The 25073-nt window shown below is 32.5% G+C and overlaps 3 protein-coding genes across 3 annotated transcripts; 2 read left to right on the top strand and 1 right to left on the bottom strand.

The window, feature by feature from the left end:
• The first annotated feature begins 7520 nt into the window (after window positions 1-7520).
• On the top strand, window positions 7521-15098 carry LOC104900311 (glucan endo-1,3-beta-glucosidase 14). Its single transcript, XM_010687701.4, has 4 exons — window positions 7521-7920; window positions 9158-10203; window positions 10792-10991; window positions 14710-15098. Exons 1-3 carry the CDS (start codon window positions 7842-7844, stop codon window positions 10849-10851), a joined length of 1185 nt encoding a protein of 394 aa, XP_010686003.2. The 5' UTR covers window positions 7521-7841; the 3' UTR covers window positions 10852-10991; window positions 14710-15098.
• Window positions 15099-18307: 3209 nt separating this feature from the next.
• On the bottom strand, window positions 18308-20532 carry LOC104900310 (probable calcium-binding protein CML48). Its single transcript, XM_010687700.4, has 5 exons — window positions 20020-20532; window positions 19612-19658; window positions 18936-19111; window positions 18819-18837; window positions 18308-18568 (listed from the first exon to the last, which is right to left on the bottom strand). Exons 1-5 carry the CDS (start codon window positions 20447-20449, stop codon window positions 18458-18460), a joined length of 783 nt encoding a protein of 260 aa, XP_010686002.1. The 5' UTR covers window positions 20450-20532; the 3' UTR covers window positions 18308-18457.
• A 1444-nt stretch (window positions 20533-21976) lies between these two features.
• LOC104900308 (DNA polymerase II subunit B4) lies at window positions 21977-24588 on the top strand. The gene is made up of 3 exons (XM_010687698.4): window positions 21977-22280; window positions 23115-23233; window positions 24026-24588. The coding sequence occupies exons 1-3, from the start codon at window positions 22081-22083 to the stop codon at window positions 24349-24351; spliced, it is 645 nt and encodes a 214-aa protein (XP_010686000.2). The 5' UTR covers window positions 21977-22080; the 3' UTR covers window positions 24352-24588.
• The last annotated feature ends 485 nt before the right edge of the window (window positions 24589-25073 follow it).

The following is a 25073-nucleotide window of genomic DNA, read 5'->3' as shown; positions in this document are numbered from 1 at the left end:
TTAAATGTTAATAAACAGAAAAGAGAGAATAAAATATGCAAATTTTTGTATTAGATATTGATTTTCTTTTTGAAAACAACTCATATGTTATAGATTATTTTAAAAAAATAGCGGTAATATTTTTAAGAAGAGAAATGATAAGTTTCACATACTCTCAAGTCTCAAGTCACCCATGAACTATTTGTGTTCAGCTTGACATTTTTAATGAGTCGAGTAAAGCTAAATCTTATTCGATAAATCCGTAAACAATATCTTTTTAGCTATTTTATTTTATGCATTGTAACAATAAATAAGATAGCGAAAATGTGCATAAATACTAATGAAAACTAAGATCCTTAGAATAAATAGCAAAAAACTTATTTTATGAAAAGGTTGTATCGTAAATGTCAAACGGATCAAGTTGAGTTTAAAGGTGAGTTGAACTTGAAATAAAGTTCAACCTTGAGGCACGAGTTGAATACAAGTGTATAAATGACATTGTGAGATAACGTTGTTAACAAATAATAGTCACTTAACAATCCCAATGTCAAAGATATAAAAATAAATTAATTAATTTATCCTTTTTTTATTCGATAACTTTAACTAAAGTGAGGAAATTTAATTGTATATATATTTCTATTATAAATTTACCACAACCCTAGGCCCTAGACCTAGGTATGGGTTGGGATGGGGTCGGGCCTGTTCACGGGCTCGGCCTACGGGCGTGGAGAAATTATGGGCCAGGCTTTGAGATGGACTCGTGTCGGTAATAAAATTTTTTGACCGTGCCAGGCCCACAGCCCACATAGCGGACGCCGGATCGAGCCTCGAGCGGACTCGGGTCCAAACCGTACCGAGTCGGGCCGGACCGTGTGCTAGCCCGGGCCATGCCCACCTATAAGTCCCTCTCTAGCTCATTCGGTGACCTTTTAATATCAGTAACTTATACATAAACTTTTAATTCACTAATTCTAAGATGAGAGTACGTATTTAATTTAGTGTTGCACCATCAATTGAATAGATTATTGATATGAAAAAATTACAGTACCTCTTCCATTATATGAAAGCAAATCATGCATCCAAAGGCCAGCAAATTTGTACTATTAATCAAGAGAATCTTATCAAGTTGACCTTTTTGGTGGTTGGTTATACATGCCTTTTTCTCCTCTAATATGATTGCATTATTTGCCCTCTTTTTTAATTGAGTAAAGATCAAATTTTCATTATTATTATTTTCGAATCATAACAAAGATACAATTGGTGGACGTGAGGAAATGGGGATGCACTGCTGATGTTGTGATTTGTCCAACTTTCTTGCTTTAATTTCATAAGTTTTATTCAAATTCAGTCTATGATTAATAATGTCTTGACCTTTCGTTTTTTATGGCTTGTAATGCTTTTTTTTTTATTATTATTAGGAAAGATAATTGGTCCGAAAATTAACTTATGCTAGGCTACTAGCCTGCTGGGCACACCAACTCAGAAGCTGGGTACAAGGCTAAACAACTTAGAATTGAATGCACAACATATTATTGGATGTGGATTCGCCCGAGCAACACCCTGGAATTGTGGGTAGTACTCCACTGAGCTACTACCTCTCCCTCGATTTATAATGCCTATAATGTATCATAGTCTATAGTTAATTTTTGTAATAAAAAGTTGTATAATATTTTATTATAACACCAATAATTAATCTAGTAATCCTCTAATCTTGTTTTAAGGACAAAGTTACCAAATTTTTAAACGACCAGTGATAAATGATGAACATCGATAGTAGGCTTTTCTTGCAAGGCTTTAACTCATCATTGATTTATTCGATCTAGTTGTGTAAATATAGCTATATTACAAAAGAAAATCTTTCATCTTTACCCCAAAAAAAGTAAAGAAACTCTTGTTATAAGGTGGGGGAAGGAGATATAAAAAAAACGGTTAGTCTTATAAATAACCGTCTACTTTTACCTTCTTTAATACAGTGAATAGTTTAATCTATTTAGTGACATATTCAGTAATCACATTCTTTAATTCTTTAGTACCTAGCTAAATACAATTAGTAACTTGTTTTATCCAGTCGGTAAGACTATCAGTTTATTTTTAAATTGTCAGTTGTAGTTCGAGATATCTAGTGCGAGATTTCTAGCGATAGTATTAGGTTAAAGAAAAATGAAATGAACTTGTTAATAGAATATAGGGTTGGATTTGTCTAGTTTTATGTTAAAACTTAATCACCTATTTTAATAACTTGTGATAATTTTTTTTTGTAATGTATTATAATAATTCTTCTTTATCGAATAAAAGCTTATGTAACAAAATGTTATGGAGGAAAAAAATTTAATTTATCATATTAATATCATACCTATTAAGATATGAATATAATTCTACCTCATAATAAAATTACTCGAGCATCGCATGCATTTCAAACACTAGTTATAGAGAAAATAAGAAAATTCTTACTATGAATAAAATAGGAACACTGAATAAATTCAAAAAATAATTTTTACTTTTCAACTTGAAAAATCCATCCAACAAATCACAAAAATTAGGAGACAAGGTGCAACATCAAAGTACAATTATTAGAATGGTGCTCTTAGATCCACTTATTATACAAGCTCATTTACAATAATAGTATTAACAAAATGGAAAAAATTATTTGGTGTCACAAGGAGCATGCATGTGTACCAAATTTGATAGAACCAAGTGTGGGAGAGATCAAGATAATGGATCTCTCATTATTGTTGGATCACTTGCAAAGCAATTGATCATAAATACTCCCCTCTAGTTTTGGTGCTCTCATGTCAAGTGCTAATCTATGATTACAAGTATAATTATTTATCATATTAGCCAATAATATGCACTAATAGACCCAAATTACATAGTTCAACCATTTTTACAAGTCTATTGCAAGACTAAGGGCATGTTCTTTTCGACATAAAACAACTGAACTGATTGCAACTGAACTGAACTGAACTTATTGCAACTGAATTGAATTGAACTGAACTGAAATGGATTAAATTATAATAAGAAATGATAGTTAGAGCTGAACTAAACTGAATCGAATTGTTTGAAACTGAACTGAACTGATTGCAACTAAACTGAAAATAAACCAGGGAGAACCGGCCCTAAGATTATAAATATGAAATTTCCTCATTCTCCCACCAATATGAGACGATACTCTCATAAAAATAGTAGTCCAACAAGTATTTAATCCGGTAATAGCTAAAAAGAAATCGGATACTTCTCGAACATTTATATTTTGAAAATTATGATCAAGCTGCTTACATAAGGTATTGTTATTCATGATTTTTTTTTTTTTTTACAAAACTACACGATAAATATATTATCATGAACAAGTTTTGATAATATATTATCATGGACAACTTTAGATAAAAGGTAATGAATTAAAGAGGTAACATCGATAAATTTAGTAATCAATAAACCTTTCCTCAAGGTTTTACCTTATTCGTTCTTCTCAATAAATCGAAAACAACGTAGAGGAAGATAACATTGCATGTACATACAAAAATTAACTAAATCACTTACGTACATTATCTATGGCTTGACCTCTTAGAAAATCTATTTACCAAAAAAGAAAATCTAACAAAGTGAAGCTGATGAATTTATGTTACTTTCTACATAAGCAAAAGAAGATTGGCAAAATTGACTAAAGTCAATTTGTAAAATGCTTTAAAGTGGATAACTTACGACTATATACGTGGAAGATAAGAAAACCTTTATCTACATTAGTTAACCATTTTTGAACTTGGATAAAACAAATGCCTAAATAAAGTCTACTAAGTTAATTAAATAAAAAACGAGCAAACATCTGAAATTAAGCACGTACAACTAACTAGCACTAGTGAACCACTTTATAATTATAAACCCAAATTTGTAATCCATATACTCCTTTCATATCAAAATATAGTTCTTGTTTTCATTTTGGGAGTCGAACTTCAAAATTTTTGAACAAATACTCTCATTAACGTACATTAAAAAAAAAGTACTCATATGGGGTCTTGTTAGACCAATCTGACTTGTGTGGACCCGGTTCACGTTAACGTTAGTGTGCACCAGGCAAAACAACGTATCATTACAACAACCCACTGTATCATGCTGAAACCCGTTATATTATGTAGAAACTCACTATATCCTTCAAACTCACACTATATCATGCAGAAACTCACTATATTATTCAGACACACTCACTATATCATTCAAACGCACACACTATATCATACATAAACTCATTATAACATTCAAACACACTATATATCATACAGAAACTCATTATATCATTCAGTCACACTAGTTCATGCAAAAACTCACTATATCATTCAAACACACACTATATCAAGCAAATCTCACTATATCATGCAGAAACTAAATCATTTTATATATTAGAACATGTGTCATGATATATATACTACACAGCTTAGATTTTCGTATATGTTAAAATATTTTAATTAATTCCTCCATTATATTGCATATAATTTCACATTATGTTTTCCGTTAATAAAATATATTATATTGTATATAAGTTCACTATATTCATGTAGAACTAACTATATGAAGTTAATATCTTACCAACCCGGTGCACACCAAAGTTAGTGTGCACCTGGTCCATTTGAGTTTTTTTTTTTTGCTAAGTTCACAATATCATTTTTTTTTTTACTTTTTACTAATACGAAATAGAAAATATCATAAGTCAAAGATACGTTTTGAATACTGTGCAAAAAGAAACTGAAATTATATTTTTTGGCATAGAGGCAGTATCATTCAGGTGTTAAGATCCTCTAGAGTTTATAATTCAGATATAATATTCTACTTCTATGACTATTGAGACGGCGGTGCAAACGACGCCGCTTTTTTAGATAGTCAAAAAAGTTTTCAAAAAATGGATTATATTTTTCCCCTGATTGTTGCACCGGAATTACACGTGGGAATTAGTGAAATTACACGTTGTCTGAGGTAGATTCGCGTCAGCTTCACTTTTCCACTTCCTCTAAGTTCTACGCTCTTTCTTTTTCTTTGTTGTCATTGACCCTAAACATAAAAACAAATAATGTTATATCCAGTTCTTAGAATTGCACATAAGCATTAAATACATTTCCTAAATTGATACAGTAAAAGTTTACAAAATTTATGACAAAATTACACAAAGATTAATGTAATAAATGCTTTATTTTTTCTAAAATTTTTTCCTTTTTAAGCTTCTTATATGCAGCCCTAAGAGCTGCATATAGCATTTTCCTAAAAAAAATTAATCTACCTAACAGAATAGCGGAATAACCTATTCGAGATAGACATTAATAATAACCGTTGAAATACAACTCATCGCTTTATATTATTTAAATTTCTAGTGTGTTATCACCTAAAATATTTACGCAATTTCAGTAGGTAGATGTATTATCAATTATGGCTTGTTTGTCGCCTCTAAATAGTGTATATTATATACCCGACCCCTTTTTTGTCTATTAATGTCGAAAAGTTATAGGGATTTGTATGTAGTGTGCCTTTTATGTTGGTGATGTGGCATATATAAATACTCCCTCCCGAGTCTCGGGTATGTCACGCTGACTCTGATACCATGTCAAAAGATCATTACAACCAAAAAATTAAACTGATGGTTGAAGTCACAAGAATAGATTTATACTCTATCGGTATACTATATCGCCGACCCTTTATTTGTCTACTAATGTCAAAAGATTATAGGGATTTGTATGTATTGTGCCTTTATGTTGGTGATGTGGTAGATATAAATACTCCCACCTCTTTTTAATAATAAGGAATTGATATCTATTTAAAATACTCTCATAAAGAATATACACAGAATATTCACTTTAAAGGTTTAGGATATAATAATACTTTTGTAAAATCATATTTTTCACACATTTTGTTAACTATCGTTATTACATATATATTCTGTATAAATTCTCTAACATATATACTCTAATGATGTGAGAGATTAGATGGCTGTATATGCTCATGTGATAAGATATAAATAGAGTAATTGTGTAACATTCTTTTTATTATTTGATAATAAGATGCTTTAAAATTTAGAATATATAACAAGTATCCACTATATTATTACAAATAATTAATAAAATGCCACTAAAAGAAAGTATGGGATAGAAGATATTGATTGCTACTATATACTAAAGGAGATACGTCAAAGAAAGGTGTTAACATAATTCAAAGTGAAAGGAGGGACTAGATGATATTTAACTAATTAACTTCTAATTTTCATGATACTATTGTTTTAGATCTAATAAACCTAATTCTAAGTTATCCACGATAAATTAAAAATTATGTATAAACTTGCTAATGAAAATAAATTTTGTTCCAACTTCCAACTATGCAAAACGTTGCTCCTAATTAATTATCAAAAAAAAAATATTGCTCCTAATTTTATAACGCGTCAAGTTCATTGCTAAAGTATTGGACAAAGGAGAAAAGAAGGATGCATACCGGTGGTCGTAGATTTAGAAAAATTACCTAGTGGTCAAAGCTAAATGAATAGGTTTATGTGTATGCGCCAAACTCAATCTCTAAGATTGTGAGAGGATAGTATTTCCATGTGACGCAATAGTTGCACCTGAATATTATATTTTCGGCCTTTCTACAAAAATCCACCTTCGACCTTTCTTAACTCAATATACCCCTTTTCGACCACTACTAGTCTAGAAAAGCAACAAATTAAAAACAAAGTCCAATTTAGAAGAAATGAGAGGATTATTGTTGATCTTATCGAATCCATGATTGGTCTATCTAATTTTTTAAAACCTCTTAATAATGCAATCGTCATCATTATTATGGCTTTATATTAGCTATATCACAAATGTAATCGTATCTACAAAACTACAATCATCTAAATAAAACTGTTTAAAAAAATTAACGCATGCGCATTAATTATTTTCAATAAATATCATAAAAATCTTAATAATAATAAAAAACATGAAAAATATCTTAGTGTCTCTTATTGACTATCTATTATTATTGCCATCATAACTCCACAAACAACATATCCAAATTTGCTTTGAAGTTTGACCAAATATTACTTAAAAAATTATAAGCAAACCATGGATAACAAGAAAATAACACAAGACTAACAAACATATAAACCATAACCCCACCACAACTCCTAAAAATCCCAACTTGCCAATTACCATATTCCTTCGTCACAGTTATTAAATAATTCAACAAATGTCGGTAAAATTGACAAAGAAACAAACTTACTTTTAGCATCTCTATAAATAATACATGTAAAACTTAAACCGAGTACAAGAAACCTCCCATACGTTACATTACTATCAACACCACCAATTTTGTCAATTCCCATAATTGCAAGATCCACACCTTATATTATTATCACAGCGTGTGTTGTGACTTGTGGTGGTCCAAAATTATATAAACCGAGTAAATATTTTTTGGTCCTACTGTAAGGAGTTTCCCGCCGCCTTCAGTTAGTGGACTAATTTCTTGCGGAAGTTTGTATAGATATCTCAAAGAGTCAAAGGGCAGTATCCTTTTCAGTTGAATTTTTTTCCATATTCAAGGCTCGAATTCGAAACCTTGATTAAGAAGCGAGAGACCCTTAACCACTCACGTCAAATCCAGTTGGTATAAACCGAGTAAATATAGTAGTATTATTTAAGAGTGTTGCAACTTCCTTCCTTTGCACCCACACCCAGATCATAAGGTGAGATAATAAATGAGAGACGTACAATTGAGTAAAGTTTAAACTAAAAAAAGGTGGCACCAAAAATCCCATCTTCATATACTCTTTCATTATATTTTATTTCTCTACATAAATATCATATACTATATAGAAACAGAGGAAATATTGAAGAAAGGTGGCCCAAACTTTTATGATTTTCATGAGATCTGTTATGGCTTCTTCTTCTTCATCATCTCAACTTTTTCTTCTCTTTTTCTTCATTATTTCAGGTAACATTTATGTTTTTTCTGAACTTAAAGTTTGAATTTTTTCACTTGTTGTTTGATTTTTGTTTATGGGTTATTCTTCATTATAAATGTTGTATGAATTTATATCCTTTTTTTTGCCATTTTTCATTAAAAAGATTCAGATTGTTTAAAGTTTGCATCTTTTTATTAACTAATTGTTTGATACTATTTCATTGATGATAATTTAAGCTTGAATCTATCTCTGTTTTTCTTCTATTTTTCATTTTAAGGATTAAGGAATATAGTTAATTTTCGATAATGACATATTCTGAGATATTTTTCATTTGCAAATTTACTATAAGATTAGTTGTGTTATTACTTGGGCACCTAACTTTTTTTTTACAGAATGGTTTGAATTTTACCACTTAAGCATGCAAGTGTTACTTAAATTTTAAACCACCAGAAAAAAGTGCCTTTATTTACTATGTTAATGAGAAAAAAAAGGAAAGAAGTTATACTATGGTAAATAATATGGAGTACGAGTACATTGAGATAATGTTACAAACATAATTTGTTCTACCAATGATCTCTTGGCCTAGTGGTTAAGATTGAGGTGCTGTGAACGATAGGTCACAAGTTCGATTTTCCCTCCCCTTCTTTGTACTTTGTACCGCCTTCGTGGCTCATGGATAAAAAAACCTAATTTGTTCTTAACGGTTAGGAATTGAGCATATCTAGCTTTACAATTTACATGACCTAGATATGAGCTGATTTAGATACAACTCTACCTTGTAAAAAATATTTCACGATACTATATTGCGAGGTGATTTTAGCTAAGTATATCTTTAGGTAAATATTGAGTAGATTTTCTTTCCAAATTGGTTTTAGCGTAATGGTCAAAACTGAGATACGAAATGCATTACAATATTAGATCTACTTTTTATAGTAAGCCTTCTTATTAGAAAAAGAAAAAATTACTCCTCCGTCCCAAAATATAGTTTTCATTTCTATTTTGGGAGTCAAATTTTAAAAATTTTGACCAAATATTCTTACTAATGTATAAAAAAAAAAAACATATTCATGAGGGGTCTTGTTAGATTCATCTCAATGTATAAATTCGTAATATCAACTTTTTATATTTTTTACTCATAAGAAATAGAAGATATCGTAGGTCAAAGTTACATCTTGGAGATTGTGCAAAAATGAAATGGGAACTATATTTTGGGACGGAGGGAGTATCTAATAAGATATATTTTTGGTTGTTGTAATTTGATTGCAGGCTTAGTCCAACAAATTCAAGGCCTAGAAGTGGGAATAAATTATGGGCAAATAGCCAACAACCTACCATCACCAAGCCGGGTAGCCATCCTTCTACAATCCATCCAAGTACACCGGGTCAAGCTCTATGATGCTGACCCGAATGTCCTTTTAGCATTCGCCAACTCGAATGTCGAGTTCACAATCGGGCTTGGTAACGAGTACCTCTACAACATGACCGATCTTTCTAAGGCTCAAGCTTGGATTCAAACTCGTGTCCAACCTTATATTAGTCGAACCAAAATTACTTGCATTGTAGTAGGTAACGAGGTTTTTGATGGGGGTGACACACAACTAATGTCTTATGTATTCCCCGCGATGCGAAATGTCTATTTTGCCCTTAAAGCTTTTGGTCTAACTGACCAAGTTACTGTCACTACTGCCCATTCCACAGCCATTTTGGCAAATTCGTACCCTCCATCATCCGGATCATTTAAACCTCAATTTGCTCAATATCTCCAACCTATGGTGAACTTTCAATCACAAATTAAATCCCCATTTTTAATCAATGCGTACCCGTTTTTCGCCTATAAGGATAGCCCGAATGACATATCCTTGGATTATGTCCTTTTTAGGCCTAATCAAGGCTCAACTGATCCGGCTACCAATCTACATTATGATAACATGTTGTATGCCCAACTTGATGCTGTTTATGCAGCTATCAAACTAATGGGTCATACCGATATTGAGGTCCATGTATCGGAGACGGGTTGGCCTTCGAAAGGCGACCCGAATGAGGTGGGTGCAACCATCCAAAATGCTGCAACCTATAATGGTAATTTGTTGAAAAGGGTTGAAAGTAAAGAGGGTACACCTGGTAGGCCTAATGTGCCTATTATTGTGTATGTGTTTGCACTTTTTAATGAGAATTTGAAGCCTGGTCCTGCTTCTGAAAGGAATTATGGACTTTATTATCCTGATACTAGCCCTGTTTATAATATTGGGTTGCAAAAAAGCTATCTTCCTCAGTTCTACATCAATTCTGGCAATCAAAGGAGATCAATTTTGGTAAGTTTCTTGTATCTTATGATATTAACTATGTGCAAATCTAGACATAGATTTTGTGCATTGCTCGTAGATACTTTCTTCGTCCTAATTTACTTGCTACATTTGTTTTTGACCTGTATATAGAAAAAATAAATGAGTAGAGAAAAAAAGTAGGTGCAAGAGTGGTTGTGAGGCCCAACTGTAAATAAGAAGTAGAGATAGTAAACTTGTCAAAAGTTATCTTGCAAGATTTAGAACCTCTAAAAGAAGGCTATGAAGCAAGTAAATTGGGATGGGTGGAGTTATGTTAGTGGACCATTTGATTAGGTGGTTTTAGGTAACATCATTTCATGTGGGTATTTCGAGGAGCATTGTTTTTTTTTTTTTTTGGATTCATATGAGCTACGAAGGCAGTACAAAGTACAAAGAAAGGGAGGGGGATTCGAGCATGTGACATATCATCCACATCACCTCAATCTTAACCACTAGGCCAAAACATCCTTGGTTAGTTGACGAGCATTGTATTAGGGTAATTAAATTGCTAGTCCATTTTGCTAATTGCTACTTTCGGTGGATTTAATTTAACTAGAAAATTTTCTTATTTTGCAGGAATTGTGTACATTTACAATTTTGTCGAGCTTCCTAACGGCATTTATGATATTTTCTTGAGGAATTTGTATATTTCATTTATAGTGAAATTTGAGGAAACAAATATCGTCTCACTAACAGAATTACTATGCATGGTTGGCCATATGGTGGTGTTCTATTCAATTTTGCTTACCCTCCCGGAACTGCAATGCAGCTGAAAGGTTAGACTTAACTATACACTATTACTACCTATGTTTCTTTCAATTGCGTGCAACATTTGTTTTTTCACGGTTTTTAACTGGACTACTACACTATTCACTCCCTTTTGTTTCTTGTAAAAATGTATATTTACGAATCTAACAAAATCACGTATAATTACAATCTTGATGGACTATATAATGGTGTGAAAAGCTAGAATTTTCGCAAACCTTTTATTTTATTTAAAATATGGTAAAAAAATAGTAATTGAGAAAACGTCACTGAACGTGTCTTGATCACCATTTGCAATCATTCATATGAATCATTTTTGTGATTGAATTCCTCTTGTCTTTAACCAAAAGAATAGTACTATACATCATTATCTTTCGTCACTTTTGCTCAAAAATCATGACACTACTAATATTCAATGAAATTGTTAGAAACAAATACCATTTTTTTTTATTGTGTTTTTCCTCTAACCGCCAAATTTGAACACAAAATCTAAAGTTTTTGCGGGGATATACCAGGGTATTAGAGTATTTTGCGGGACTGTACCTCACTAATTATTTTTTTGTGGAATATACCAATCTAAAATTTAAGTTTTGTTAAAAAGTATTAAAAACACTAATTCTGACGAGAAAGTCAAATTTCCGATCTTTGACTTACTTTCTTACTCTTTGTATAGTGTGTGATATTCAATTGTTTCTATTACATTCATTTTTCTCCAACTTCCTCGTGGCTCACTCACGAGTTCCTACAAAGTCAAAGGCTGGAACTTTGACTTTCTCGCCGGAAATCGTGTTTTAGTACCTTTTAACAAAACTTAAATTTAGATTGGTATATCCCATAAAATAATTTTAGCGAGATATATCCCCACAAAATGCCATATTACTTTGTTATATCCCCACAAAAACTCCAAAAACTACGTTTTTTTTTGTTTAATTTGTGTGAATTTTATAAGAAGCTGACTTTTTTTGGCCTAGACCTTTTTGCTTCTTTTTATAAAAGAGAATTTTGCCTTATCAACCTTAGGTGGATGCTACTCTTATCTTTCTCCTCCTAAAAGTCGGCATCATCTTCTAATGAAGAAGATGGAAATCCCAGTCATTTCAATAGTGTAAATTCTGTGCTCATTTTGGAATTAAGCCTTTTGAATTAGATACATGTCATTGGTAATTTCTTTTCTGAAGTTTACTCATCAAAATCTGTCGTTACCTTATCGTTTGATATGTCAAAAAGTAGAATTTCACCAACCACCCACAAGTGTATGTAACCCTTAATGAGGACAACCTTCTATATCAAATATCTTCTAATGGAATTTTCTTGTGTCTATTTGTCGATGTTACCTAATTCGCTAAACTCCTTGAATTACAAGCAGGAAAAAAGTATATTTGTTCATGCAACTAGCGTACTATTAGAGTAATTTAGCTTAATTATGTTGTGAATGCATTCCCATTTCCATTCTTGTATCGCAAGTTAGGTAGCACTAGTATGTCCTCTTCTTCTGATAAGAGTCTAGCTAAACGCACGACAATCTAGTTTTTCATCTTACACCTTGTTAGGGGTGCTAATCGAGCTACTCGATCACGAGCAGAGGTCTGCTCGACTTGTGCTTGTTAGGTTTCGAGTCGAGTCGAGCTGCTCACAGCACCTCGTTTAAAATTTCGGTTCACCTTGAATTTCTAAGCATTAGATCGTTATATCTTTTTTTTACAATTTTTTTCCTTTTATACTAGATCAATTTATTTTTATTGACTGTTAATGTATTTTTTTTATTTCAAAGAAATATTAATTGGAAACATTTGAGTCGCGTGCAAAGTTGTCGAGCTTCAAGCTCAATTGAACGAGCGCGAGTTAACTCGAGTTGAGTTTTGACGGAACGAGTTTGAGCTACTATCGAGCTGCTCAACTCAATTAGCACTGTACACCTCGTGTATTGACATAAATATCTTTACTAAAGCCTAAGGGTAATGTTGTCAATTCAAAGCATTCATTATTTTTGAGATGGTGAAAAGTTGGTTCTTTCTTTAATTCTTTCCTTCAAAATAATAAGCAAGTGAATAACATGTGACATCAAGTTATGCTAGAGCCACTAGTTAATAAGTGGGGTTATAACAAGCTATCAACATCTATGGCTCAAGGGTGGGAGCCCATATTTTTTGTCATGGAAAAAGTGCCCTTATTTTTATCATGTTGGGCCATAGCTTGGATAAGATTAACACCTATGTCTGCATATGATCCAAGGCAATATCAAAAGTAAAACTTTTTGAGATTTAACTATTGTAAAAGAATGAGGTCATATGAGATGTTGCAAAGAAAAGTTTGAGATTATGAAATGGTTCTTAACACTTAATTAGTCCACCTCAAATTCTCTCTTATCTCAACTTATTGATATATGTATTTGAACTTACCTGATTATATTGATTATCTCAACTTAAGGATGTTTATTATGGTGTAACACAAAGTTTCAAATGTAGGAATTTCCAGATAATTTAACTACGGAACTATAATTCGTGATTATTTTATCTTATAAGGTTTGGTTTGTGCTCATTCAACCTTTTGATTGAGAAAATTAGCATGAATCATATTATGAGATGAATTTATCTGAAATTGCGACATTTCTTAATTTTATGTGCTTTCTTATTCACATCAGCACAAGACTGTGAGTATTTTTAGACTGCGCGCTTCTGCTTTCATTTTCATATGTGTACAAACGACCAGTTATTAATGGAATTCCTTGTCGGCTCTCTGTGAAATATTTTGGCCGAGGGATTCCAAACACGTCGTAAGCTAAACCCGTGTTGACGAATAATCAACCCGCAATAAATAGGGAAGGTATAGAAATACTGTGAATAACCTAGTATCGAATACTGGTAATAATATCAGCAAAAGAAACATCTAGATTGGTTTTTATCTTAGTTTGAAAGCAACCAACAACAATTTGTTCAGCTGCCATATCAACTGAAAACCCATAGAATCAATATCTTTTTGCTGAAATTCAAACATAGGGTATGGTTTTTCCCCTACTCTGATGGTGACTCAAACCAGTAAATTATTGGCAACATGTCTTTCTGTACAACCTAGAATGAAGTATTTTCCAATAAGGCATATTTTTACCTTTCACTTTTTTTCCTTCTTTTTGTTATCATGATAGGTATAGCTCCCTTTCAAAACTTTTGGTGAAAGCTAATTTTTCTCATGAAGATAATTAGCATGATAATCTTTTTCATACACCTAACTTGATTCCTGCTGAAATTTGATTTTACATGCAATTTTTTTTTTTTGGAACCCTATCCGATTTTCGGATCCATTTTGGATCAGACTAATCCGGATTCGAGCCGGGTCAGGCCCCAATTGGGGGAAAACTCTCCCAACACACACTGCTGCATTCCCAGGGCTCGAACCCGAGACATCTGATTAAGCTAGAACAACTCCCTTACCAGTTGATTTAAAGATGTGTTGGTACATGCAAAAAGTTCAGTGTTGTCATATATAACAACTCCACCTATTAGCATGAAACTTCACTTGTATATGAATTATGATCAAACTCTCTTCTAGTAAAGTGACGACGTTCCAGTCATATTCAGAACACGTCGTTTCTTGAGAGATTGATGTGTGAATTGAATGCAGTGCTTTAGTATCAATTAGCTTCAACTTCATTTGGTTTAACTAGTACTAATTACCTTAATTAATTGTTGTCAGACTTTACTAAAATGTACTTGAATTGTTCCTTTTTTTCAGGGAGGGTACAATATAGGAAGGCTTCAATTTCCAATACATGTGAATTAACAAGTACAGCAGAGGAGATCAATTATTATTTATATGAATTTCATCACCAGATTCATTGTTTAGTTTAGCAGACATTATTTTACTGGAAAGAAATAATAATTAAGGTCCTTAATTAGAAATGCAGGTACTGTAAGATTTATTAAAAGAGTAACAAGTTGGTGTAGCAGATATAGTAAGCAAATTAATTCTTTTGGCAGAAATTTTATAATGACACAGATCAAACTTAGCTTTAGATTAGGATCTTACACCTTTTGATTAATACATGTAATAGACTAATGTTGCAAAAAAGATAGTGTTGTATTTGTAAGTATTTATAATTAATTCAATTTTTATTGTTATTAGTTAGTTTTTATACTGTTACTTTCTTTGCCATTTCCTGCAAGTGGGAATTATTTGGCATGTTTGCACATAAAGAAACAGCTAGTTACATGCTTACAGCTACTTTGAACATCAACCTTTTAGATTATTCAGATCTCATATTACCAGAAAATATTAACATACTCCCTCTGTTTTTTTTTTTTTTATCTTTCTCACTTAGAATCTTGACACTATTCATACATAGAGAGAATCTTCTCAAATATTCTCAATTTATAAGAAAAAACATAGTCATGTGGGGTCTTGTTTGATTCGTCTCAATTAGTACTTTATTAAAATTCAATCGTTATAATTTTTACTAATATATAATGAAAGATATTTAAGTTTTAAAACGTGCATTGACAAACGTGCAAAGTCAAAGTAGGAATGATAAAAAAACATAGGGAGTACAAGTACAATAGAAGTCGCATACTAAGTTAAAGGATGTTCCATTCTAAATCAATTGGTAGTAGTTAAATATCCCACTAATTCTAATTAACATATCAGTACAATTCGGCAATCGCGAACTAAAAGTTAAAGGAGGTTTCATTCTAAATCAATTGATAGTATTAAATATTGTTAAATATGGGCCTGGGCCGCACCCATCACAAGGAGAGAGAGTCCACTTCACAATACAAAGGAGGTTCCACATTAAAACCATATGGCAATAAGGGGAGTAACCCCTTTGCATTATAAAGTGAACTCATCTCTCTTATTTAATTAATGTGGGACACTCACATGTGGTGCGCGCTATACATCATAGCTTCAACAAATATCCCACTAATTCTAATGTTAGTCATCCTTCGACATCAACCAACTTTTATATGTGGGATTTTACTCGTAAAAGTGAAATTGAAGAGGGTCAAAGATTCAAAATGCTCCCCCTCAAGAAAAAAAGAAAAAAAAACTCAAAATGCTCCAATAACTCCCAAAATTAAGTCTTTTCTATTCGTAAATTGAACCCTTAAATTCTTAAAGTACTCTCTAACCGAAATTAATGAGATATGGTATACTAAGCACTCTCACAACTCAATTGTATTTATTAAAATTATCATGTTCAAAATCATTACTTCCTCCATTCTTCAATAGATGCAACACTTTTGAATTTATATTACACTCATCAATATACAGCTCTGACTATTAGTTTATTAATATATTTCATGGTTAGTAAAATTATACAGTATAAGAATACCTAATGACCTAGTATCCAATATATAATTAAAAAATATATGCAAAGTGAAATATACAAAAAACGAAAAAAATCAAAAAACAATCATAAAAAAGATGGAGTATTATTATAGAAAATATGACAAGGAATATTTTGAAATAAGGACTCTTACTTGACCTATAAATGATGACGTATATATAATTTAAAGCACTGGGGAAATGAAGGTAGTTTATTCATAAACTTATGCTAAAAATATTCGATAACCAAATGTTTCATACATCTTTCTTTTATGTTAGAGTTTTCTAGAAAAGTATTTCCCTTATTTCAAAACGGAGAAATACCGCTTTATTACCTATAAAAAGATGTGCCCAGCAGTAGCCATAGTTTATATACTTTTATAAGGTTGGTTAAAAACGATAGTAGAAACAGTGGACAATTTTCTAGAAAATCTGAATCACCTGAAGTTGAAAGAATCATATTGACTTTACCAATTGCGGGAGATCTTGCAGTCCAAAAAATATGGTAACATGTGGTTTGATCATATGTTAATTCTCTCAAGTTTTTGGTTAAACTTAAACATCGATCATTAAGTGTAGAGCACGTGCCAAACTTTGTACTCCCCTTAAATCTTTGAATTTCAATAATGTAGCATGTGGAATTGTAGCCTACTTGTAGTCTTGCAATGTATTTAGCAAAGATTATGAATTGCATTAAATTTCTTTGACATGTTGGGGAAATTAAGAGGATTCCCATTTATTGATGGTTAGAATCGATTCTAGAACCTCCTGAAATTGAAAGGAAAACTCTAATTACTAGATTATCACTCACTCTCTCAATAACATTAACTTATGCCGCCAATATGAAATAATGAAAATTGCTGTATTGGTGCCCTCTTGATCTCAATCTCATGATGTATATTGTCAATAAATTGAGTAAACACTCCTTATTATATACTGAAAGTAGAAAATATAAATTTTCTTTAATTATATTAAGTTATATTTAGTACATAGGCTTGATTGTAGTATCATTACTTTTTTTGTCTTTAATATTATATCAAATATTTATAAATTTTAAAAAAAATTGTAAAATAAAAAATTTTCGTGTAATTTACATAGGTCTAAAATTCAAAATATCTTTATATATTTTTTTATCCTTACCATCCCATTTAAATGCTTTTAAATTTTAACATTTTAGTTATAATATAGTAGATGTCTTTAAATGATAAATTAAAAAAATTTGAAAAAGAGGGACAATAAATGATAAAAAAATTAATAATAAGACATCGTAGAACATATACTCATGTTGGTGGCGAAAGTTGCAAGGAAGTTTCGGTACGAGATTATCATGTACAATATTGTGTATGCGGAATGAGCCAAAATTATCATGTATTTTGTATGCTAAATAGGCTGATTAGGGAATATTATGCTTTCGATTGCTATTTACTTTGGCTAATACCCGAGGCATAAAAGAAGCATTTTCTACGGGATCCCGAAACCACCAGCCACCCCGACCTAATTCATGAAGCTACGATTGTCTTTTTGGTTGGTACCATAGTAGCCCTTTGGTTAGATATTGGAGCAACATTACCCATTGATAAATCCCTAACTTTAGGAATAGGCTGATTAGGGAATATTATGCTCTTCAATTGCTATGTACTTTCACTAGGATGATTTAGTATGAAGATTACTGCTTGTTTAATGTATGTTAACTGTGATCTGCCTTGTTAGCAATTTCCAGATGTTCCTTATACGCTGCTAAAAATAGTTCAAAATTGAATCTAATCTCAACTATGATTGTTTATGGGACTAATATGCTGTTAATCAAAGTAATGCTCTTAATTGATGCATGGAATTAGTGAACACTACTAATTGTTGCACATACTCTTAATTACATCTTCCGTTTGCAGCTTCTTTCTATTTTGGGACGGAGGGAGTCGGATTTCCAATGAAGCATTCATGACAGATCATCTAATCATTTAGAGTACTGCTAATCAAACTTCTAATAAATTCAAGATTGAGCATCCAACTCTTACACAGCAAGGTGGTCTCCCCACAATACTTTTTATTCAGGATTCACAAAATTGCAACAAGAACAAGATGAAAATCGGCCTAAAAAACCTACATTCATATACAGCAAAGATGCACTCTGGACAAACACAAATCATGAAATACCATTCAGTTAATTATAAGTTACAAGATATGGAAGAACCATAGACATGAAATCATCATAGGTGATAGTTGCAGAACCAGTGTAGCGCGAATCCTTCTCTTTGAATTTTTCTGTCAAACCCTGTAAATGGAAACAACATAAACCATTGAGAACTCAAAACCTCAATGATAAGATAATTCAAACATTATGAGCTAACAAACAACTATTTTCAGCAAATATCTGTTTAGGGTTGATAAATAGATTCATTTTTCCCTAAGACCATTTTTTCATAGTTGATATCTTTCAAATTTTGAGTTTTACTCAATATGTCCTGAATTAAGAAAGTCTACAGAATCAGAAATTTATTCACGCAAAGGGATTATATGCCTACCTTTACAACCATTCCGCATCTGCAAATTCGAAAAGCACAACTCATGGTTAGATAAGAGCAGCATATAGGAGGAAAAAAGAGTACATTACAGAAGCAATGTGTGTCAAGAAGCCTTACTCGATAAAACTATCGAAACTAAGCTGAGCTTTTCCTCCACTCCCATTGTTGTAACGAGAAATCAAAAGTTGAAGTACTGGTGGAGGAACTGCATAGCCTAAACTATAAAGAGCATCCCTTAGCTCTTCCAAATCAATTTTCCCACTTCGATCTCTATCAAATCTCTCGAATATTGCCTGAAAGCATAACAAACCATTCATTTCAAACTCACCTCCACAGCATCTCAAGAACATTCACAAATCACAATACTAGACAAGAACAAGATCAGCATTTATCCATGAACGACAATTAGCATTCGCCACAGCATTAAACACATAGGCCGAGCAATCCAATAGCAACAAGTTTTCCAAATGCAGATTTCGGCTTTGTTTCTCTACTCATTTCAGCTACCTTAAATGATTACGAGCTGAAATTCCTACTGTCCTTAAACAACTAGAGTTGTTTCCCAACTCCTCATCTATTATTTGAACATAGTCTACATAGCTAATAGAACTATAGAAGTAGCTTTTAGTACATTTATCATCATTTTAAGCAACCAAAGCGGAAAACATATTTAGTACTCCCTGCATAACGAATTACTAGCAACATTTGGTATTATTTGTAAGAGGTAAAATATAATTCGTTACGGAGAGAGTAGTAAAGTAAACTAGAATTCATAATAAGTAGAAAAACTTACACGCCATTCACCCAAACAACTCCACAATGCAGCAAATTCAGCAGGACCTGTGTCAGTAAATTCCAATTATTAATACAAAACCTTAACCTTAAAAAAAAAAGACACCCAATTGAAAATTATATCCCCTTTCTTAGTCAAGAAGTCAAAATCCCACATAAAGTAATAGAATTAAGTGAGGCAAAACAACTAAAAGATCAACCATCAGTTTAAGCTTTTGGTTAAAGCCCGCCTGACATAAAAGGTAACGAATTTAAATCTCATCCACCCCTTCCACTCTTACAAGAGGGGGCGTGATAGAGTATAAAATTATTTCTAAAACCTTAACCATCAGCTTAACTTTTGGTTGAGTTGGTACTTCGACAACAACAAACACCTGGTGTGCAAGACTTAAAAGAGCAAAAAACATACGAATTCTCAAAGATCTTTCACTTGGGTTCTTAAAAAGGAACATAAGTAGACGAATTGTACTAAGATTAAATCGATGATAACCAAAAGAAAGCGCATTTTGCAACTCAAAATCATCAATAAAACCACTATTATCACGATCAACCATCTGAAAGCTCCGAATAATTTCCGGGTCAGTTCCTGGAGGAAACGGGTTGTAATTATACCCATAATTTTGTTGTGGGGTTCCACCATATGAAGGAGTTGAAGTAGAAGGAGTAGGATATGATTGATGATTTACATGGTAAGTTTGAGTTTGAGGTGGGTAATTATAATTATGATTACTATTATTAGGTTTATAATCGTAATTGTAATTTTGACTGTAATTGGTAGGATTTGAAGAAGAAGATGAAGAATTCGGCATGGGAGGTGCAGAAGGATTGAAAGAAGACATGTTTTTTTTTTCTGAATTTGGGGGAAAATTGGAGGAGAGAGAAAGTTAGAGATGAAGATGATGATTAATAAGTAATTTAATGTTGCGCGTGATTTGGGTGGTTCCTGGGTAACGGTGGATGAAACGGTGGGGTTACTTCATAATTAGTCTGAATGTCAATCTCTGTTACGTTACTAACTAACCTAGTAAGATATATCAGTTTAAAGGCTGGGTACACGACTAAATAGTCGAGAACTAAATGCCTCAATATATTGTTAAGATGAAGATTCGAATCCTGATGATGCTCTAAAATTTGGAATGGTACTCCATTGAGCTACCAGTTATCTGTTTACGAGGTTAGTTTGTTGCAAATTTAAGTTTATCGACTGCTTCTATGTTAAGAAAGAGAAGGAAAAGTTTGAGACTATTATATGTTAGTATAAGTGAATTTGTCAAATAAGTTAGATGTTGAAGAGTTTGCGCCAAAATTGAGTTTTAAGAGTTTTGGTCATAGTCATGGACCTAAAAGAGGATTCGTAAGAAAGTTCTATTGAGAATTGAGACATTTTATTGGAAACAATCAAAACACACGTTTAGGGGAAATGGATTAAGTTAACACTTTATAAAAGGAGTAAACTAAATTTTATATTTATGATAAGCATATAATTTTTTATTGAATGTTTGAAGTCAAAAGAGATGGATGAATAAGGATGATCTTTATATGTTGTGAAGTCACCCGTTTTATTATGTATCTGGAATATACTTGAGCACATTTAAATACTCAAATTGAAGAATTAATTTGGATTGGACCTTTTATATCAGTAAGAAGTAAAAAAAACACCTATTTTGAGATATTGATCTTGTATGCTAATTAATCTGAGTTTTATCAGGATAGAATAATGATCTGATCTCTTGTCAAATGGTTGGTAGATTGGGGGCTGATTGATTGATCTAACCCAACTCCTCATTCAGCCATTATTTTATACTATTATTACATAAAATTACCCCTCTATTATGTTTCTAATAGTTAGACTTTTCTTTCTGAACCCTTTTTTTCATATGGTTACATTCTTACTTATTCCTATTTAAGTAGTAACATGGCACACAGAATTTTACATTACTCTCTTGTTTTTAGCACTTGCTCACCTACTTTTCACATTCTTACACATACTTTCTACATTACCACTCTTACCTTTTCACTTCCTCTCACATACTTCACTTTCTTCATTGACCCCCTAACTACAAATTAGTAGGTGCACACGTACATATGTGATGAAGGTGTGCACAATGAACATCAAACACTAGGCTATGAAAATACAGACTAATACCAACAACTGAACATATAGTCATATACTAACAAAGTTGTACATATGTTCATTTGGATTGTTAGTCATATACATATATTCATTTAACTTGTTATTCATGTACATTTGACTTATTAATCATATACATATATGCACCTTCCTTACCATACAGACATATGCACCGTCTATTGAAAATGTAGAGCCCATATCAGTTATCATAGGCCTCAATCCTCATAATCCATCCATTTTATAAAGCCTTAGTGGCAAAAAAAATGGCGGGAACTTATTGTCCTTCAATCACAAAACAACACACCGACTGACTAACTGAGTGAGCCGAGGAGAGAGAAAATGGCGAAAGAGAAATCACCGGCGACGGCGACAACGACGGCGATGGAGGCGGAGGAATTGCCGAAAACGATCGTTAGAAGAGTCGTAAAAGAGAAGCTTTCGAAGATTTCCGGCGATGGTGGTGACGTCACTCTTCACAAAGAAGCTCTCCTTGCTTTCTCCGAAAGTGCTCGCATCTTCATCCACTATCTATCCGCCACGTATTTTCTCTCTCTTTTTTCCCTTTTTTTTTCGTTCGTTAATTCACTTTGATGTTGGTTTTTATTGAAATTTTAGGGTTTTGAATAATATTTAGGGTTTTTGACTTTGCTTGTTAATATTACACAAGTAATCAAATTTGCAAGATTGTATTGTTGTGTGTTGTTGTTATTTGCGTTTTCAAATTAATCAAATGGGTGAAATTTTTTGTTAGCTGAAATATATGCCTTGAATTATCTAGCGCTAGGATTAACCAAGCACGAATTAATTTCTGTCTCTATATTATGTAAATTGGTACTTTCTCCCCTAATTGATGATTAAATGTTTCTCCTTTGCCGGTGGATGTAGCTATGTTAATTTTTGTGTGGATTGTTCTTTAATTCTTCGTTGCTTTATTGCATTCGTTATAACATTTGTAGAAATTGTGAGTTTGACCTAATGAATTTGATCTAAATTTAATAGGTTGTGGCTCGATAGTCGATTCAGTGAAAAGTTGGGAAATTTGGCTAGAATTTAGTCCTGTTAATGTGTTCAATATCTCCAAATATGTGATTTTTTGTGTTATTTTTCCAATTGCTTTGGTTCGCTTATACGTGTTAGAGTGCTTATGTATAAAATTGATAAATGATATCTTAGCCAGAATTAGAAGTAGGCTGTCGAAGTATAGTTTATAACACTTAAATAGCTTGAAGATTTATCAATGTGATTCGAGATTGTAAATCCTTTTCGTAAGGGAAATGAAAAGAATCCTGTGTTAAACCTATTCACCATATATATTTCTCAGATTTTGGGTTTGATAATTTTGTTGATGGATTACTTTTTATGAATATGTGTAGGGCACATGACGTATGCAATGATTCAAATAGGCAAATCATAAATGCAGATGATGTGCTAACAGCTCTTGAGGAAATTGAGTTTGCCGAATTTGTTGAACCACTCAGGGGCTCCCTTGAAGGTTAGTGGCATTCTTTTGCTTTCAGGTTATTGCTATCAGATTCATTTGTAGTCTTTTCATTTGAGTAGTTTTCATGTTTGATCTGTCCTTAGATTTTCACCTTTGTTGTACACTTCATGATGAGTTTTTAAGGAATTTGAAAATTTTGCTGTAATTTGGTAGAGTTAGATTGTTTGTACCATTGTTGAGATGGTTACTGTGTTGCAGAAACTCTAAGGATTGGAATTAACCCAAATCTGAGTTTTCATTTTAGGTTGCTGTTGAATTCTTTAATATCACTATACAACGGGATCGACTGTTTCAATTGGATTTAAGATATCATCCCTCTCCTTCCATCAAAAAAAACAAAGAGATTTTTTATCCCTTTACCTTCCAAGGTCTAACAACAATAAAACCTTATCCCCAATATGATTTGGGTCCTGCTAAGTGAACCGTCTGTGAAATCAAAGGAATAAGTTAAAGAGAGTAAATAGAGAAAAGCGAGGAAGTGAAAGTGAGGGAAGTAAGACGAGATAAAACTCAGAAAATATGTTAAAACAATTTGAATAAAGATTTTCGATAGCCGTGGATAGACAGTATTGTAAATCCAATCACAACTCTCTGAGGGTTGCTCTGACCCTTACCCGTCGTGCACTCATGCTCTCAGCTTGCTCTATGTCTCCATCTGCTTTCATCTTGGATAGTTGCTGTTATTCTGTTGATAATATTGATGTGGATATAAGATAGAGAAGGCTCTCTTAGAAGTTAGATGTATAATTTAAGAACTATAAATATTAATATACTTTATATCAGAATTTAGGAAAAAGGCTGCTGGAAAGAGAGCAGGGTCAGCAAAGGCAAAAGAAGCGAACAAGAAGAGGAAAGCAGATGAAGAGACAGCTAAAGGAAATGATAAAGATGAAGACAAAGTAGACAATGAAGTTAATGAAGGTGAAGACAAAGTAGACGATGAAGTTGATGAAGATGAAGACAAAGTAGACAATGAAGTTGACGAAGATGAAGACAAAGTAGACAATGAAGCTAATGAAGATGAAGATGAAGATGAAGATGAAGATGAAGATGAAGATGAGGATGAGGAGCAAGCTAGTGAAGGCAAGGATGATTCTCATGATAGCTGAGTGTAGAATCTCTTTACAGTTACCTTTAGGCCGTAGCACTTTATGCCTAGCTAAACGTCTAGCAACACATTGTGTAACAAGAACCGAGTGGGAAAATAGGTGCAACTAACTTGCATGTATAAATGGCTCTTTTATCCGATTGCAACCTCAGCATTACTTTTCTTGTGTATCTATGGGCATTACTTTGTACGGTCTGTGGTAATCATGATTAATTTATAGGTGAATTTGTGGAGAAAATTGTCTCATGGCCATGATAATGTTTGTCAATGCACCATTATCTCTCCATAATTTCTCATTACCATTTTTAGAGGCGATACTGAAGGGTAAGTGAATTTGTGAAGATTTTTTTTTACCACGAGCTTTTATTTACAAACCTGTACGTATTAATTATTGCCATTAGTATCACCAGCTGCCAAATGAGCAGTAAAGGCATATATAGTGCAGTATATTTTTTCGGGCATGCTTTAACGAAAATACAGATATGGAGGAACAGTTATTTCTGGTATACTTCTCTCATGGAGCACAATTTCTTATCTGCATTAACCGGCGTGTAAAGGGACCTATGCTGTACTGTAAGCTTACGTAGATGTAAAAATTTAGGAAGACAGAAAGCTATGGAAAAGAAGACATGGATCGAGCGAGTGATGACAATTGACAGGGATGATTCTCGTGATTACTAAGGGTATATATTCGTCATGTCATAGCACCTTAGCTGTAGCTCT

The sequence above is a fragment of the Beta vulgaris genome, chromosome 7 (genome assembly GCF_026745355.1).
Source record: "Beta vulgaris subsp. vulgaris cultivar EL10 chromosome 7, EL10.2, whole genome shotgun sequence".
NCBI lineage: Eukaryota > Viridiplantae > Streptophyta > Magnoliopsida > Caryophyllales > Amaranthaceae > Beta > Beta vulgaris.
The sequence above is the reverse complement of the archived record's forward strand: the minus strand, read 5'-3'. Positions and strand labels throughout refer to the sequence as shown.